Genomic DNA, 17,812 nt, shown 5'->3' with positions numbered 1-17,812 from the left:
CAGCCCATACCCAATCTTTAACTTTAATGTATTAACCTTTAAATGATTTTCTTCCACATACTCTATCATAAGTACAACTGTTAGTTTATACTATGCGCAAATATTTTGGATCATTTTGCATTGTTAATTTGCATCATTTACAGCAACAAAGACTAACCTATAGTTTAAATTTGATTGTAGTATAATGTTCATTCAACAATTACAATTTAAAGCTTGACTACTTTTTGACTCAATCAGAAATTATATGAGCTAATCTTCAACATTTGACAATCGCACGCGACTTTGTCAGAGCAGAAAAAGGAAAAAAAGTAGCCCGTAAGACAGTCGGACAAAAATGATAAAAATTTGTTTTACCTTATAAATGTTTTTTTTTTCGACATTACATACTCTACATTTTATTATATGCAAAACTTTTGACCGACAATCTTTATCAAAACGTTTTAAAACACGAAATGTAATAGCAAAGTATTTTTACCGCGTAAACAATATGAAATCGATGCTAGCTGGCATTATAAATCAACCTTGTTCGTATGGCGTTGTAAAGTACATTTATATTCAAGTTACCTGGACCCGATCTGTTTTTTTTTTCCTTACGTTATGTGCATCTTATTACGGTCCGGCGATATTCTGTAATCAGATGCTCAGTGATAGTCCGTTTTTCGTGCGATACGTATAAGATCGTAGTTCGAACAATTTAAACCATGTTTAATATGAAGAAAAGTTATAAGACAGTATTTATAAAACAATATAGGAACAGGTGTAGTATGATATGGGGATATGGATTAAGATATTTGAATAAGCAAAGCTCAAACTGTGATAAGTTAATGAATTTTAACGATATTCCCGGCCCCAAGAGCTACCCGATTCTCGGAACGTTACACAAATATTGGCCGATTGTAGGTAAGTAATGCATTTTAATATATTTAATATTGCACTACCAAAGAAATTTATTCTTTACTTATTGCTTAAACAGATGATTACTTTTTAAAACTCGTTTTATATTACATACGTGTATAAGAGTGCTATTTGCCGTGCCAGCTATTAAAAAAAGTAATTTTTAGCAAAAAAACGCAATCAAAACAATCTTGTTTTGTTGTTTTATTTAACGTAAAATGCATATTTTGTAGATGGCAACGTACTATGCATTTGATGTAGATTACCCTTTTTTGTATTGGAATTCGTTTGTTTATATTCCAGGAGAATATAATGCAGAGGCACTTGATAAGAATGCCTGGTTAAATTGGCGTCGCTACGGAGGTCTGGTGAAGGAAGTCCCCGGTGTGAACTTACTCCATGTTTACGAACCGGAAGTGATCGAAGCGGTATTCCGACAGGACGATCGTCATCCATCGAGGCGGAGTCATGTTGCAATGCTACATTATCGGCTGAGCAAACCAAATATTTACAATACTGGCGGTTTGCTTTCAACGTACTTATGATTAGATACTTTATATAAGTTTTCTGTTTCTAAACTGCTCATAAAACATGCAATTGTAAAACAAATTAATATTTTGATGAGCAAAACCACCACAAATACCACGTTCATCGACGAGATTAACATTTGTAATAAGTACAAGTAAATCACTTACTACATATCATATTCAGAAAAAGAACAAACTCTGTCTTTCTTTTCTAGGAATGGTCCCGATTGGTGGCGCCTCCGTAGCACTTTCCAAAAGAATTTTACAGGTCCACAAAATGCTAAGCAATACGTCGAGAGTGCGGATAAGGTTGCTTGTGAATTTGTTGATTGGATAAAGAAAAGCGAGTTGTCACACAAAGAAGATTTTCTTAAATATCTTAATAGATTGAATCTCGAAGGTATGTATGATAACTGCTGCTATTCAAACACTTCGTTTATTTTCTGCCTCTAAGGTTGATAAAGCACATACTAAAATTATTTGGTGGACTGACCTCCTATCACATCAATAGCTGCAATACTTAAAACATACGTCTTTGCTATTTGTACTTCACAAGAAGATTAAAATACCATCACGTAATTTATCTATTGTACTTGGCAATGAACATATAATTGTATATTCTTCCATTTTCAGTGATTGGGGTAGTGGCTATGAATGAAAGATTTAATAGTTTCTCAATGGAGGAACAAATGCCCCATTCCCGCAGCAGTCGAGTCATCGCAGCTGCTTTTGGCTCCAATAGTGGGATTATGAAACTGGACAAAGGAATTCTTTGGAGGTTTTTTAAAACACCCTTGTATAAAAGACTTGCTGAATCTCAAGAATATTTAGAAAAGTATGTTTTCACTTTTGTAATTTATGAATATACGTTTACGTTTATAATATTTTTCGTTAATTTTCTATTTTCCAGGATATCAATAGAAATTTTACTAAACAAAATAAACTTTTTTGAAAAAGGAAAGAAGGGCGCTAGCAAATCATTATTAGATTCATTTCTGGAGCAACCCAATCTAGATATAAAGGATATTACGGGCATGATGGTCGACATACTTATGGCAGCCATTGATACGGTATACATAAGTTAACTATGCCTTATAAATATTTTTAAAATAACACAAATTCTTCAATCAAATAATTTATAATTTGGATTATTAATCTAATGCTAAAGTATTTGCCAATTATCTTTATAAATAAAGCCACTTCTTTAACACATTTTCGGGCGTATGAAGTTTTGTACTCTACATACCTCCGAAATAAAATAGTACAGTGATGTGTATGGAAATTAAGGTTCTAATAAAATATAAGAGATCTTAAGTGCCATTTTTCTTTTAAGACGGCTTACGCTACGAGCTTCGCACTGTATCATCTTGCCCGCAATCCAGAATGTCAGAGGAAATTGTATGATGAAGCTTCAAAATTACTGTCACCAAACGACCCTCTTACATCTAACGTACTCTCAAAAGCTGTATACTTACGGAGCTGCGTTAAAGAGAGTCTGCGACTCAATCCTGTTTCGGTCGGCGTTGGACGCTTGTTGCAAAAAGATATTGTACTAAAAGGATATTTGATTCCTCAAGGGGTAAGTTGTTCCAAGGAAATACATGAAATAATTATCCTATTTAATAATCGAATAGACATTTCGTAATCGTAACCGCAAGTAAAAAACAAATTGTCGTCCAAACTTATTTTTGATCTTCAATGTTTACTGGCTTGTGTTTAAGCGACCAATCTTAATTTCCTGTAGCAAAATTGATTTAACATTATTTTGAATTCAGACAGTGATAGTGACACAGAATATGGTAGCGTCGCGTTTGCCGCAATACGTGAAAGAGCCATTGGTCTTCAAGCCGGAGCGTTGGATCCGCGGCTCGTCTCAATACGAGAACATACATCCATTTCTCAGCCTGCCATTCGGATTTGGTCCACGATCCTGCATTGCTAGGAGAATAGCTGAACAAAATATATACATTATTCTGATTCGAGTAAGTCTATGTTCACTTAAATCCTAGCAGTTTGTCCGAAAAACTAAACTTAAAACTATCTAAAATGTCTTTTCTTTCTTATTCTTGTTCGCAAATACCCTGAGTATTCAGGAAACCTCTTTTGAAATGCAGTATAATCTTTATACAATGGTTATGAAACCTTCCCCGGTTAAACCTATTTGTCTAAGCTACCACAATCACTGGCTGGAACTGTTCGTGTGCGGTTAAAATATATTGGTATATATTATTTACATTTTTTTTATTTCAGTTAGTGCAAGAATTCGAAATAAAATGGATGGGCGGAGATCTAGGCATAAGAACGTTGCTTATCAATAAGCCAGATAAGCCTATATCGTTATCTTTTACACCGCGGCGTAAATAAATATTTTAATCAAAATTTTTGTGAAAATTCAAATTAAATTGAAAAAATTAAAACGCATTTTTCTTCACTTTCTCTAAAACAATATTACATCGTATCACAGATTTTATTTGTAACTAATTTGTTCTAACTCACATCATTCCTTGTCTTTCAAACGTTCAAAATGATTCTCTGTGTACCAATTAAAAAGTTTTTATTTTATTCGAAATAACAAACAGGATAAAACTAGTAGACCAATGATAGTTAATTTTCATGTGTTTATTTGTTAAGAGATTTTAGCTACAGCTCAGTAAATTATGATAAAGTTACAGTTTTAAATATACAAACAGAAAATAATTTATAATAACAATATTTAACAATATAGATAAAATAGTATACACATTTATAAGGTAAGTTAAAATTAATATTACAGAAATGTCCCATTTAAGTTGCTGCAACAAGTTGTCATTATGATGTTTTTGTAGTCGTCGAATGATAAAAATAATGACAAATTATTCGCAACAACTTTTTCTTTTACACTTACACCAAGCTAAAGCACCGATAAATCAATCAATATGTAAATATATTGTACATATTAATACAATTATTTACGTATGTGTGCATAATATTGCGACAATTGTCATTAAAAATACATAATTATAACACAGTAAAAAACCGATTATCTGAATGCCGATTAACCGAATCGCCAAATATTTGAATCGGTACCAAGTTTTCTTTTGTTGACTGGAGGCCTGATGGGGTTGCAACTTACTCGGATCGAGATTTTCAACTTACTCTAATCGAGCGTTATTATAGAACTGTGTTTTTTAAACTTAATAAAGTTTATTCTATGTGTGACAGTTTATTTTCTTTATTATGTCCGATTATCCGAATTTTCGATTATCCGAATCAACCCCGGTCCCCATTAATTCAGATAATCGGCATTCTACTGTATTCGATTTTGATTTAGATTTCAGACAAGTTTTTGTAATTTTAATTAACAATTATTTTTAATAGCTTATAAAAAACTATTTTTCGTTTGTTACAAAAACATTAGATCAGATGATTTTGTACTTCGTCTAATTTAATTCAAGCTATTAAAGAGAAATTAAACAGTTTTTTATTAACTTTTAGTATTCGGAGCGCCTTTTAGAAGCAAAAACTTATATTTATTATATAACTAAGTATAATAAGTTTTACTATCTTGATATAAATCTTGGCTGTTATTTTACAAAAGGCACTTTGAATGCTAAGTTTAGGCAGAATGGTCTAATTTGTGGAAATACATAAAAGGCTTTGTAATAAGACGCCCACTTGAGTTTATTCACCTTGATGAACTCTCGTGATAGTTCAATATAGAAAATCCTTATGAAAACGATTATTTCATTGTACAATTACATTCATAACTTTTAAGAAGATTATTTAAGTATCTCTCTGTAAAAAATTATAATATGTTACGTTGTTAATTAAAAAGTGCATTTTATTAAACATTCGATATTATCGTTTAAAATGGCACCGATATTCAGCGGTCACGAATTTAAGTGTTCTTTAAAAAGATTAATCATAAACTAAAGTAATAAATTAAGTTAAAGATTATATTCTTTTTCTCGTGGTTAACACCCACTTAATTTTTATAGATTTATGGCTAAGAAATTTCGTTCGAGATTCAATCGTTTTGTCTTCGTCAATTAATTTTTTTTTGTAACGTATAAAATACTGATATGCAAGAGGTAACTTTGACTTACTTTACACAAATAATGACTCGAATTCACTGAACAGGTCTGGGATCGTAAGGCGTCGCATCGTGGCCTACGTACCTGTTGTTCTTACGAATTTGGAAACCTTCGCCCGGTGACGTGTTGTAATATATAACTCTTCGAATACCAAACGGATCTACGTAACCGAAGCTACCGATTCGTTCGTTAGCATCTTGGGTAGCTTCTTCGTGATACTGCTTTGGCAGGTAATACCTAAATCCGTTTCTTCTGTACGCTACACCATCGTATCCTGGAAACTGTGGTGTGTATCCATCACCCACTCGCACATTTCCTTGATATCGGCGGGTCCAGTCGTCGGCATGACGATAAGAGTTAGGATTGTAGACATCATATCGTCTGTAAGGTGAGCTATCACTAGCGTAGTAGTGGTCATCAATTGTGTTCGTATTGTCGTAATCGTAAGGGCTCGGGGAAGGAGATGCATCTTCAGCTGTGATCGGTGGTACAGTTGGTTTTAAATTATATGGCGTTGAACTATCAATAGAGTTGGGCGATACTTCAACGTGTGGGGTCGAAGTGGGCGCGGGGTAAGAATACGGGGTTGGAGTAATGGATACTTCGCTCGGGTATGGCTGTGGCGGCTGGTGGGCAGTTGTAGGCGCTGGGGTTGTGGTGATGCTTTGTGCGGGCGCGCTGGAGTGATGTGGCGGCGGCGCGGGTGTGACTCCAAACCCGGAATCAGTAGGTGCAGTCTTTGCCATTTTAATTGACTCCTACAAGCAACATCAATTAACGCCTTAAGTATATAAAAGTATATGTACTATAATATACGAGTATGTACATATATAAGCTAAAACATTTCTGTAAAATTTAACTAATATACGTACTCCAATAGGTCGGTTCAATCCAACATAGACAGTCTTAGATTTGTAAATTCTGTATCCCTGGTCATCGGCAATGTAGTCTTGCAACCTAAGGAATCCATCTGCGCCTACCCATCCGGTTGTTCCTGTAAATTATGAGAAAAAGCATCTTTGAAAGTAAATTATTAAAACTAGTATTGTTTATAGGTACAGTCAAAAGAGGCTGTACAATGATAATGAGGCTTACTGTAAATGCATTAAGGTCTGAATTAATGGATGAATTGTAGAATGTATGGTAGAACAGGTTGATGATGATAATGATGACGATGGTGGAATTATCAAGCGTTATCATCGAATTGTGATCTCGTAATGAACTACAGTAATTTTAAAAAGAAATGACATGATTGTTACGCGGACATTTTATTCTAATACTACTCACCTACAACTGAGCCGTCTTTCAGCCTTCTCTCTTTGCGATATTGACCGTTGTGAGTTTGGTAAAGAAAGTACCGCTCATCGTCTTCATCCGTTTGAATGTGGAACTGATCAGGATCCTGCTGCGAACTGTAGCCGTCCAATGCAGCCAGCGCACTGCATGCCCATATCTAAAATTAAAAAAAACATAAATATTTGTATGTTGGTACTTTATGTAATACTGTACAAATCATGAAAAATTTTGGTAAAGTGTTTTAAGGGCGCCAGATAACATTTTATCTAAAAAGTTTTGTGTAAAATTCAACGTTGAGATGTGCTCGATTTTGTTATCTGTTTGAAATGCTCAGAATCTTAATAATAATTCACAAGATGCGAAGGTACTTCGAAGAATATGCCATCTGACAATCGCCGTGTCTGGTAATTAATTGTCGCGATGATCGAGTTACAAAAATCATTACCTTCTTTAAAAATAATATTGTGCAATATGCAGTAAATAACGCCTCATTAAAATGGTAAGTTATCATTTGATTATAATATTATGTTAAGACAAGGTCTAGGCAAATTAATCTAGCTGCATGCAGTCTTTGGTGGGCTAGATGTGCGTGGGAGTGGAGATTGTCCCAGTGATTTAATATCGATTGTGTCAAGGACATCTTAATGACATGTCCGTTTAATTTAACGGCAACAAAAATGGTTGAAAGAAAGCATTTTTGGTGGTCCTCATTTTATCTTTATTTCTAATAAAACTTCTATTTCCATAAAGTATATTTTCTGACTACAGCGGGATTGCGTTGACTTCAGAAGCAATAGCGTGTTTGCGTTCGTTTTATCTTGCTTTTTATTTAAGTCAATTTAAAATCAGCACAGTGTTTTAGAATTGATTTATTTTGTTCATTTATTTCGTTAGTTGACGCTTATACTCTTTTTTGTTCTCTTCGCGAAGTGAACCGATTGCTGTTTTTAGAGATAATGATGAACCAGGTAGAAATATTTGCTTATCTTTTAGGATGGGATACTTTTCAATTAAATTTTGTCTTTGATACATATGCATAAAGGAACATTAATCACTTCGGAAAGAAAAGATATTGACTTTTTATTTAGCGCTAATAGAAATCAGTAAAACATTTTGCTAAACTTAATAAAATAAAACTGTGTTAAATTAATGTATATTTTTACATAACATAACAGTAAGAGCAGTTTCGATACAGACACGAGTCTATGAGACTGTTAAAGTTGACAAGTTTTTGTAAGGTATTATAAATCAAAATGAAGACTTAGAAATCTTGGATACGATAATTCTTGATTACGTCAATACGGCCTTCAGTGATTTGTTAGTGAACCATTGTTCTGTAAATTGCTCGTTCCGTCTCTAATTCGAGGCAAAGTACTGTCTCACAACACGCGGTCTGATTTTACAGCTAATGCACATCGAAAAACGACAAAAACCAGACTTTTTGTAAAAAAACAACGATATTAATCAACTTATGAACGTGTTTTAAACACTTAGAAGGTCGTGAAGAATTACCCGATTTTGTTAAAATTAAAATCATAATTAAGAATTTATAAAAAGTTATTACGCTATTCAGCATAAAGGCAAATATTTATTCAAACATTTTCTGTAATTCGAATTGTAATACAGAAAATATAGTAAATGTTGCTGGAATCCAAAATAAAGTGGCTGCTATTAGCAAATACTAGCTGTCGCCCGCGACCATAATTACATTGATTGTGTAAAGGAAATACGAATAATCCATACAATGATATACAATTTAAATTAAAATAGGGTTAAGCGTTGGCTTATTGCCTGCATCTCGTTATCCTGTATACAATACGGAAAGGACAGGATGACGGATACCAGGAAACTTAGCAATTTGTATATGCTCTGATCGTACTTACAACTAGCCTTCTAGAATATTAATTTAGGTAGTCGTAAACACAAACCTACAAGGCTAGTGCTGTCATAGCCTCGGGAACATACGTGGGATGGAAGCTAAGGAGCAACGCGGAAATGATTTACATGCGTGACGGATTAGACGACAATTGTTCCAATGTAAAACTGACGTGTTAATTAAATGTTACATAAACATGCTACGAATGTCTGTTTTTAAAACTTGAAGCTAGATATTGGCCAAATAAAGTTACGGGTAAAAAGGTAAAAGTTGTATCCTGCTCTACATAAAATTGTAAGACATTTAAAAATTAAAGAGCAAAAATCTATTAAAGATTTAAAACAAAATATTGCGTAGGTAGTCAACGAGCATTGACTGATTCATTAAATTTTTCACAAGAATCGATTATTTTACGATGATTCACATAGGTAATTCATTGATTTGTTTTTTATATGTTATCAATCTGTGCCTAGAATACATAAACAGTTTTAACAAGATATTTGTCGTTAATAAAACATGAATAAAGCGTCTGAAAGTTCCAATTTGTCGTGAAACTGAAGTTGATTCTTTATTAAATTCTTATATTCGTAGTCTTTCTAATGGTGTTTACCGTTCTAGTGTTGTGCCTCAACGATATTTGTGTGTGCTATGTGTTCACTAAATTAATTGCAACTCAGTCAAAATAATTTTTAATTTTCGTATTGTTTTTATGTTTATTTATGTACATTTTAGCTCATTTAACTAAACTTAAATTCCGTAACCTACGACTGTCATAAACTTTCTTTACCTGGCCCATTTTAAATAACAAAAAGTATAGTCTACGAATCGTGTCTTTAAATTAAGGTTAATGATTGCGATCGACATTTCCTTTGCTTCACGAAACGTCTCCATTTAGGGCGTTCGGTCAGTGAGGCACTCGCGTGTGTATTGTTTCGTTAACAATAAGTCGTTGTTAAAAGTGACTAATTTGTTACGTTTGTACGGTGTCACAAACATGTTGTCGGAAATTTACAGACGATTTTCGTAGAAATATACACATATGTACTTTAAAATATTTCCTTATACTAAAATAATGATAGATTTTGCGTAGATAGCCATAAAAATAGCACTTGTTTTTTTAGCAATCAAAAACCTCATTAGTAAATACTTAAGGATAATGAATTAAAAATAAACTACATATAAGTAACCAAGTATAATACATTTCCAGTTCCGAGAACCAGGAAACTTTAACAATAGTATTAATTATGTAAAAAATACAAAGTGTTCAGTAAAAACTAAAGCATAAGGAAATCTTCCACAACAGTAATGAATAAAATTTAAGTTATATGAGTTTTTCGTTGATTTGTAGATAAGTAACGTCAGAATATCCTTATGACCATGCGTTCTTCAGATTAGAGAACTAAATTATACAAAAATTGTGGTGAAATTGAAACACCATGTAGACATTGGTAAATGCCAATAAATGTTTTTGACTTTAACTTATAAATTGTAACTTGATATGTTTCCGTTTTATAATTTTTCCTTAACCGATAAACATTGAAACGATTTCCGTTTCGAGACTTACAAAATTATTATGCAAGATATTTTACATAAGTAACATATCGCGAAAATACGTGGGAGTCTATGGGCCTTGCATAATAAAAAAATGGTATGTTTAATAAGCCGTAGAATGCCTTAAAAACGTTTCCATTTATATTGACTATGTTTTTTTGGGAAATTGTAGGGGGGTGTTCTTTTGGGTCGAATTAAGTTTGATGAAGTCGACAATACTAAAAACTACGTTTCATTAGTTTTAGTTTTAAGAGACTGTCAAACATCGTTGTTTTCTTAGTGCTATGGGATATTTAGAGGAAGTTTCCGATGGTATGTCCGTCAACATACTTCACAAATGTCTCGTGGGCGATACTAAATTGCAGTTCCTCCTCGTCACCTCAGTATCACCTACTACGTGATAGCTGAATACTCGGAAATTTTAAACCACTCATAGAATTGTTTTAGTCATGCTACAAATTTAGTTCACTTGTCAAGTGATAGAGTTTTCAATACACTAGTAAACATGTATATTCCTAGCTCTATGTTTTCATAAAAAGGGATGACAAAATAATTTTGTACAGGTGTTTGGAAAGAACACAAATGTAAATTCATGGTAAGGGTGACGCTACAGCTCCTTTAGTCTGTTTAGTCACGCTATGTCGCGACCGTTTCCTTAAATGGCCGTAGATTAGTCCTGCGCCCGATAAGCAAAAGTTACGTTATGGCCACAATATGGTGTAACTAAACACAAGTACCACAGGAGCATATCTCTATTACAATCATTAGTTACGCTGCCTGAGTTTAACTACTTCTTATTAGCATTATTACTATGTAAAGATCGTAAATGTTATAATTTTTTAAATTAAATTGTATCAAAGTTGGTTAGATATTTTAGACAAATTGTCTTATCTGACCTAATTTTGTTGAAATTTTATTTATACAAAAACAGCCAGTGAACAGCTTTTAGTAAGTCGAGTACAGTAAAATGAGACTTGATCCATGACGTTATAGGAATCTGAGTGGGCAGGTGTAACCCCAATAGTCTTATGTTATTCTACACGCATTGTACTTTATTGTTGTGTATTGTTATATAATTGGCTTATATTAAATCGTGACTAGCTTCCGTGTTTTTTTTATTTGATTATAAAGTAAACATAAAGTATGCGGATAATTACGCGTAGGTTTTGTCATTACTTCAAGGCATGAGGTCAGCGAACGGTGGGAACTTAGTGGGTGGGACTATAAGTAACTATACGTCAAAGCATAGCCGTGCGACAGTTTGACACAATTATATTGCTCAGAATTTATTTCAAATAAATCTAGAGTAGGTAATATGCTCTAGTAATTCACGTCTAAATTAGTTGCTATTTAAATTTTACCCCGATATATTTCAATTAGGCCAAGGATCACTTGTATAGATATCTTGTTTCCTGATTACCTAAGCCCATTATTTACTAATATCGTGCACTTAAATTGCGCTGTAGTTTTATTAAGTAACGACGTATTATAATTAATAATATAACTTTTTAGAGTTCGGCAGAAAAGAAAACAAGTCGATTTACAATCAAAGAACGATATACGATCAGACAGTTCCTGGTAATTAAGATTTGGTATTACGCCTTCTGTGTATTTGTCTGCTTTCAATTTGTCCATTAGGTAGCTTTGGTAACGCAATCCCATATCCGTGGGCGCTACCCACGGCCGCGTGGGCTTCCACGGTACGTAAATCCGCACGAGTAATGTAACCTTGGTCATGCTTAGCAAATTTATTGATCATGTAAACGAATTTAATAATATAAACGACATTTTTCCGCTCCACGAAGCACTAGTCATTCGAGGCGAAGCAAAATAAGTATGATCTTAATTTTTTGCTCGATTTTTAACATCGAATAAAAATAATACATTAATAGGATCAATTAACGTAAAATGTAAGTTAATTAAAATAGAGAAATAGTACCAAAAATAATATAAACTAAGCTGTAAGATTTTATGTGACTTAAAAAATTGTTTCAAATAGTTTTAAAGTCATTAGTACTACTTATAATTACTCTCTTTTAGGCACCATTTATCCACAAAGATTACAAAAGACGCGTTAATGTTCCAGAGTGTCTTTGTTACATGTAGCTCTTTGACATTCCTCTTCGTTTTAGCTTAATGTCATTATTATAACTGTAAGGGGACCGTTCTGTTGCCATAGGGAGAAGTGCACGTCATGTTTATTAAAATACGTAGCATTTATATGCGGCAAAGTACAAATCGATCGAGAGGATCCAAACGATAGACAAAAGCGCAATTGTTTTTGTAGCAAAATAAGGCAATAAAATGAAGCTTTGAGCTTTCCTTCATATTCCTGGCCTTATCCTATTAATCTGCGGTCGGCGCACCACGTTTAAGAAACCTTAATGTTTTGGCTTATTTTTTTATATCGCCGGCCGCCTACCTATCACCAATCCTTATTCGGTGATTGCTTCCCATATTAGGATTAAAAAACTTGAGTGTTAATTAATTTCATACAATTCATTTTCAGATCAGATCTACTTTGAAAGTTTCTATGGAGTGGCTATCTCGGGAACTCATAAAATTTTATCCACATAATTATCGTTTTACTTAAAAACTAAGATAAAACAAATAAACAATAGCGACTATCGTACACAATGTGGGTACACGGATACACAAAGTAATTAAGTAAAAAAGTAACTGATGGCACCATTGGAGCCCTGATATGAGCATGCGTTCCCCGGAAACAATGAAAGTGATGTCCCCATGTAATACAATGCGGGTATGTTCTCACGCGACGAAAGTCAGCTGACGTAATCGCACACCGCAAGGTTACCAACCCACGGTGAAAATGTATCCGTCATACATGACAATAGATTAAATAAGGCTGTGTAAGAAAACACCATACAAATCTGCTTTTCACTTAAGGATATGAAACTTTAATAATTTTTGACTGAATAATTTATTTTAAAGTTTTTATACAATTACGAAAAATGTAGTTATTATTATCGTTATCTAAATAGTTTCGGTTAGTAACCAATTCAGCAAAGTAACCTGTCACACGCAGTGGACTGTAGGTCGACACTCTATTCCGTCCTAAATTGCAAATTTAAGACCAGTTGGTATTGGTGTTACACAGATTAAAAGCAAATGTAATTTGTGTCGCAAGTATCCATGTAACACTTAAGCAGCAAATAAGTGATGTTAATTTAACTTTTGCGCTGATTCATATGCAGCCGATCGGAAGTGCTGAATGTAAACAAAGTGACGGACATGTTACACAATACCATTGCAAAATACACGCCGGCATAACCGCGACACTTTGGCATGTGCCAAAAGTGTAGGTGCTTTCTAATTGTGGACCGGACATCATAATATTGCTAAAGTTTAAAGGTGTCAAATGTCCCTCACGTAACGCTTATTTGATTATCAAATTTTATCGACGATCAAATTTACTCTTTTTATCATCTGTTGGTTCACAAATCGGTTACGGTTTTTATTTTTTATTTACTAAACAGATCATTTCTGTCGTGACTCCAAAGAAATTTTCGACTGCATCAATGCAACATGATCTATATTTTTACTCAATACCGTTAAATATATGGTAAAGATTATGTGCATTGTCTTTCTACATAAGAAAGATCAATTTTTAAGTACTGTAATATTGGTTAAATTGTGAAGCAACGTATATTTCATTCAATTTGTTATTGTATCACGTTTAAACATGCATGTCGTATTCTATTTCCGAATATTTGTACAAATCGTGGCAACGAAATCAAACTGAGACCGTGTAAGTAAATCATATTTATGCGGCACGATCTTTGCTTTGTCAATTCAATTTTACGTGTCTAATGCTTTTAATACTTTAATTTGTTTAATAACATATAAGCTATTTGTTTTATTTCCTCAATAATATGTGCATATATCCTAGATAAATTTCCTAGTAATTTACAACATCCGTATTTTCAATTAGATTTTTTTAATAGCGTAATTGATTTTATGGAAAACAAATAGAAGTTAATTAGTTTAATCATTTTAAACATTCTACATTATTTTTATACTAATGCAAATATTTAAAAATTACTAAAAAATCACAATCCATTAATTTAATATCATAAATATATTTTCCTCAGACTGGGAATCGAACCAGACTCCTGCAGCTTAGAGATTAGTTTCTAACTCGAAAACTTTAAGGTTGTTTATAATTTATGGATTGTCTAAGACATATGAGTGCATGTAACTGCATAATAATTTGTGCATAAGTGTACATAAATAACTACTTTGTTATGATTGTCTCCTTGTGTAGGCCGTATTAACTTCGTGTTAGTGTGTGAAGCTACAAGATGCGTGTATTACTCATTATTTTGGTGTGCCATTGAAGATTGATATAGTCATTCTTAGTGTTCGCCCTTGAACGGTACAGTCGGCTGAATTTTCTGAACAAGGTTTCTTCATTGTTTCGTTTATATCTATATGGCCTTTAAAACGGTCGACTACTAATAACATTGTATTATATGCTATTTGGCTATAAACATATCTAATGTGTTTGAATAAGTAAAATATGTGCAACAGATTTTTTTTTATTTAACGTTTACTTAATGGTTACTTATAATACATAAATGCACTTAAGTAAAAATACTGTCATTTTATAAAATTAAGAATTTATCACTTTGAAATTGATATTTGACGTGGGTTTCTAAGACCAAAATCCCCGTTTAAAACATATTGTTTTACTCTGTTTGTTGAAAATGACGGGGATGCAAATATGTTTTATTCGAGATTATTATCTCAGAAACCCACGGTAAATTGTTCTTCTTCCTTTTCAGAGAACACTTGAAACCTTGACCGAAGTCGACTCTTGTTATATATGACCTCTAATAAACAACATTTGTACATAACGATTGTCGGTTATACTTGATGTTTTAATAAACCACAGTTATTATCATGTGTGACATAATCTGTGCCATTATATATTCTTATCAAGTGTCACTTGCTTATGTACTTAATCGTAATATATAACATTAGGTATTCAAGCGATAAATATTGTTGCTGATTGTTTGCCAGATGGCTAATGATGGGGGCGGATTGTAGTTGTTTATATTTTAATTATGTTGGAATTGTGTTGTAATTATATTTTTTTAAACTGCATTTGTTTCCTGATAGCTTCGTTTACATACTACTGTTATATACACCTATAATCTTTACACTATGTATAGGCAAGACTGTAACACAAAAACGAACAAACGTACTGTTTGTTTTGTGATACTACTAGTTCACCAAAACTGTTGGTGTAAACTTGTATTATTATATTTTAGTACTGCACTCTAATTCTTTATGTAGATTAAACATTATACTAATAGTAAAATCTTAAATCATAACAATGTAATTTCTCACAACTATGAACAGGCAATCTGAGTAATTCAACCTGGCGCCAAATAGTTTTCTTTGCGACGACAACAACTGGATAGGAATTGCTAACTAGCTCTCTCCCATCATAATATTTTGCGGGTTCATGTCACGTAACTATTGCAAATTGTATTTTATGTAAATGTGAAATCATTTCGTACCTTTCGTGTGACACACTCAAGATAGAGTATTCCTTTCTCCATTGTCTTGTATCGTTTTTTTAACATTGTTCATCAAGATTATAAGGCTATCTTTTCGGCAAAATATCTAAAATCCATACGGTTATGGCAAAAACTCCTATAAATAACTATAGTTATCCAAAATCTGTGGGTGGCATCTTACACAAAAGGCCTGATAATTCTACTCGTATGTCAACTTACACGTATAAGTAACAAATTGTATTTTTTCTTGCATTAAGTAGTTCTTATTTCTCAATACTAAAACAGAAACTATGACTTAGTGTCCGCCCACAGTCGTTGCTTATAGTTTAAATAAACACCGCACAAAGAAACTATTCATTTAATGACCTTCTCCTATGTTAATCTAATATTCTAGTGGGTTTGATGGAGTACACAATTTGCAAAAAAAAAACCAATTTAATCTTGTCCTTATTGATGCAATGGCGCACAATGAATATAATCAGAACAAATAGGCGAACATAAGATTTAAATTGATGTCGTAGTAGCTCGATACGCCATTAACTCTTAAGTGTGGGTTTCACTGCGGTGACAATTGTGTTGATTCATATTGAAGTCTCTATTTTTTCGAAGAAAATCTAAAGGATAATAATATGTTTTAATATAAATGTAAGTGCAGTGGAGTTCTAGGTTATTAACGTACGATATTTTCCGCTAGGCGTTTATGACTTGCGAATAATAATTGTAAAGTGACCTAGACCGATTTGTGACGGTCATCGCTCAATTTATATAGGGACGACAACTCGGTTTCAAGAGCGACTTTAACTAATACCCCCGAGGTATTACACGTCACGTCACTTTGGTATTACGAGTGCTGGCTATCGTGACTTTGACCCGATTGGGCACCCTATTATACACATAGCATTACCAATAGATTACGATAAAGCAAATTCTTAATGTATAATTAATAGGTTTTGAGCGAATTCAAGTTACGTTTAACTGACCGACACAAATCGATCGCTAAGCTAAATAAATATTCATAGCTTATACTTTTTACATATCTTTATAAAAATATTACCTGAAAATACAAAATTATTTAACAAAACAAATCAACAAAAGGAAACGAAACAATTACGTATTTTTTTTAATAGAAATAAATTGTCCCTATTATACCCATAACTTTTACCAATATCCTTCATCATCGGATTAAGTTGGTCAGTTGCCAAGGTCAGTCAATCAACTGTCGATTATTTTAAGTTGAATAAACGCTGCAAACGTGATCGTGCTAAAGATATAATAAACGGATTTAATTTGTAAAATCAAACGATTTATCAAAACGTTAATTCATAAAATATATTATTTATTATAGTTGGTATTTTGATTAAATTTTACTCGAAAATAATACAAATATAGTTCTTAAAGCAAAGCTAGGGAATTAATCTTTTTTAATTTAAATGGTTACAAAATCCACCAGACTACTAGATACGTATTACTTCATTTTTCGAAAATCATACCAGTATATATCTTGTCTTGGCTAACCTCTGATTTGTCTTATTTATGGACTGCAAGCTCGTACAAATTATAGACATTAATTTAGTTTTGGCAATGCGCATTATATAAAATAATGATTTTGTAATCAGGTCAACGTATCGGATACCATAGAATCAGGTTTCGTGTGGAATTAGTGGGTGTATCCTAATGGGGAGCGTGAGACTGCTACAAACTGTGGCTACTACAAACATCTAGGGTTGCCAATAAATTATTTTTTATAGATTAATAATATAATTCTACATAGCAATTTCTTTAATTATGTCTTTGAATTTAGTTGTCGAGTGATATGTAACCAATGTTTTTTTTAGATGAGTTTCTATTAATTCTTTTGTATGCACTTGTTGTTTATATTAAATAATTCTGAAAATAGCGCGTTATGTTTCCGATAGCACACTAATTTAGAAGTTACGTTTCGAGTTAAGATAAGGCAAATTAAATTAAAAGAGCTTATCGTTTGAATGAATTATTATTAAATCTTTTGTAAGATGATTTATTATAGTCTTTTATTTGGATTGTAAAAAC

General features: G+C 32.8%; 2 protein-coding genes across 2 annotated transcripts in view; one reads left to right on the top strand and one right to left on the bottom strand.

Moving 5' to 3' along the window:
* On the top strand, positions 1 to 3,818 carry dib (Cytochrome P450 302a1, mitochondrial). Its single transcript, XM_013322737.1, has 8 exons — positions 1 to 900; positions 1,198 to 1,429; positions 1,637 to 1,821; positions 2,055 to 2,256; positions 2,332 to 2,491; positions 2,755 to 3,000; positions 3,197 to 3,403; positions 3,672 to 3,818. Exons 1-8 carry the CDS (start codon positions 702 to 704, stop codon positions 3,783 to 3,785), a joined length of 1,545 nt encoding a protein of 514 aa, XP_013178191.1. The 5' UTR covers positions 1 to 701; the 3' UTR covers positions 3,786 to 3,818.
* A 262-nt stretch (positions 3,819 to 4,080) lies between these two features.
* Positions 4,081 to 17,812, bottom strand: part of LOC106125493 (uncharacterized) — a 28,432-nt gene continuing 14,700 nt past the window's right edge. Inside the window, exons 3-5 of the mRNA XM_013322721.1 lie at positions 6,782 to 6,947; positions 6,367 to 6,488; positions 4,081 to 6,252 (exon numbers count right to left, since the gene is read on the bottom strand). Of these exons, the coding sequence (XP_013178175.1) occupies positions 5,530 to 6,252; positions 6,367 to 6,488; positions 6,782 to 6,947 (1,011 nt within the window). The 3' untranslated portion in view covers positions 4,081 to 5,529. The remainder of the gene's footprint in view (positions 6,253 to 6,366; positions 6,489 to 6,781; positions 6,948 to 17,812) is intronic.

Source organism: Papilio xuthus, unplaced genomic scaffold (assembly GCF_000836235.2).
Source record: "Papilio xuthus unplaced genomic scaffold, Pxut_1.1 DF825928.1, whole genome shotgun sequence".
NCBI classification, from domain to species: Eukaryota; Metazoa; Arthropoda; class Insecta; order Lepidoptera; family Papilionidae; genus Papilio; species Papilio xuthus.
Note: the sequence above shows the minus strand (reverse complement) of the source record. Positions and strands in the feature narration are given on the sequence as shown.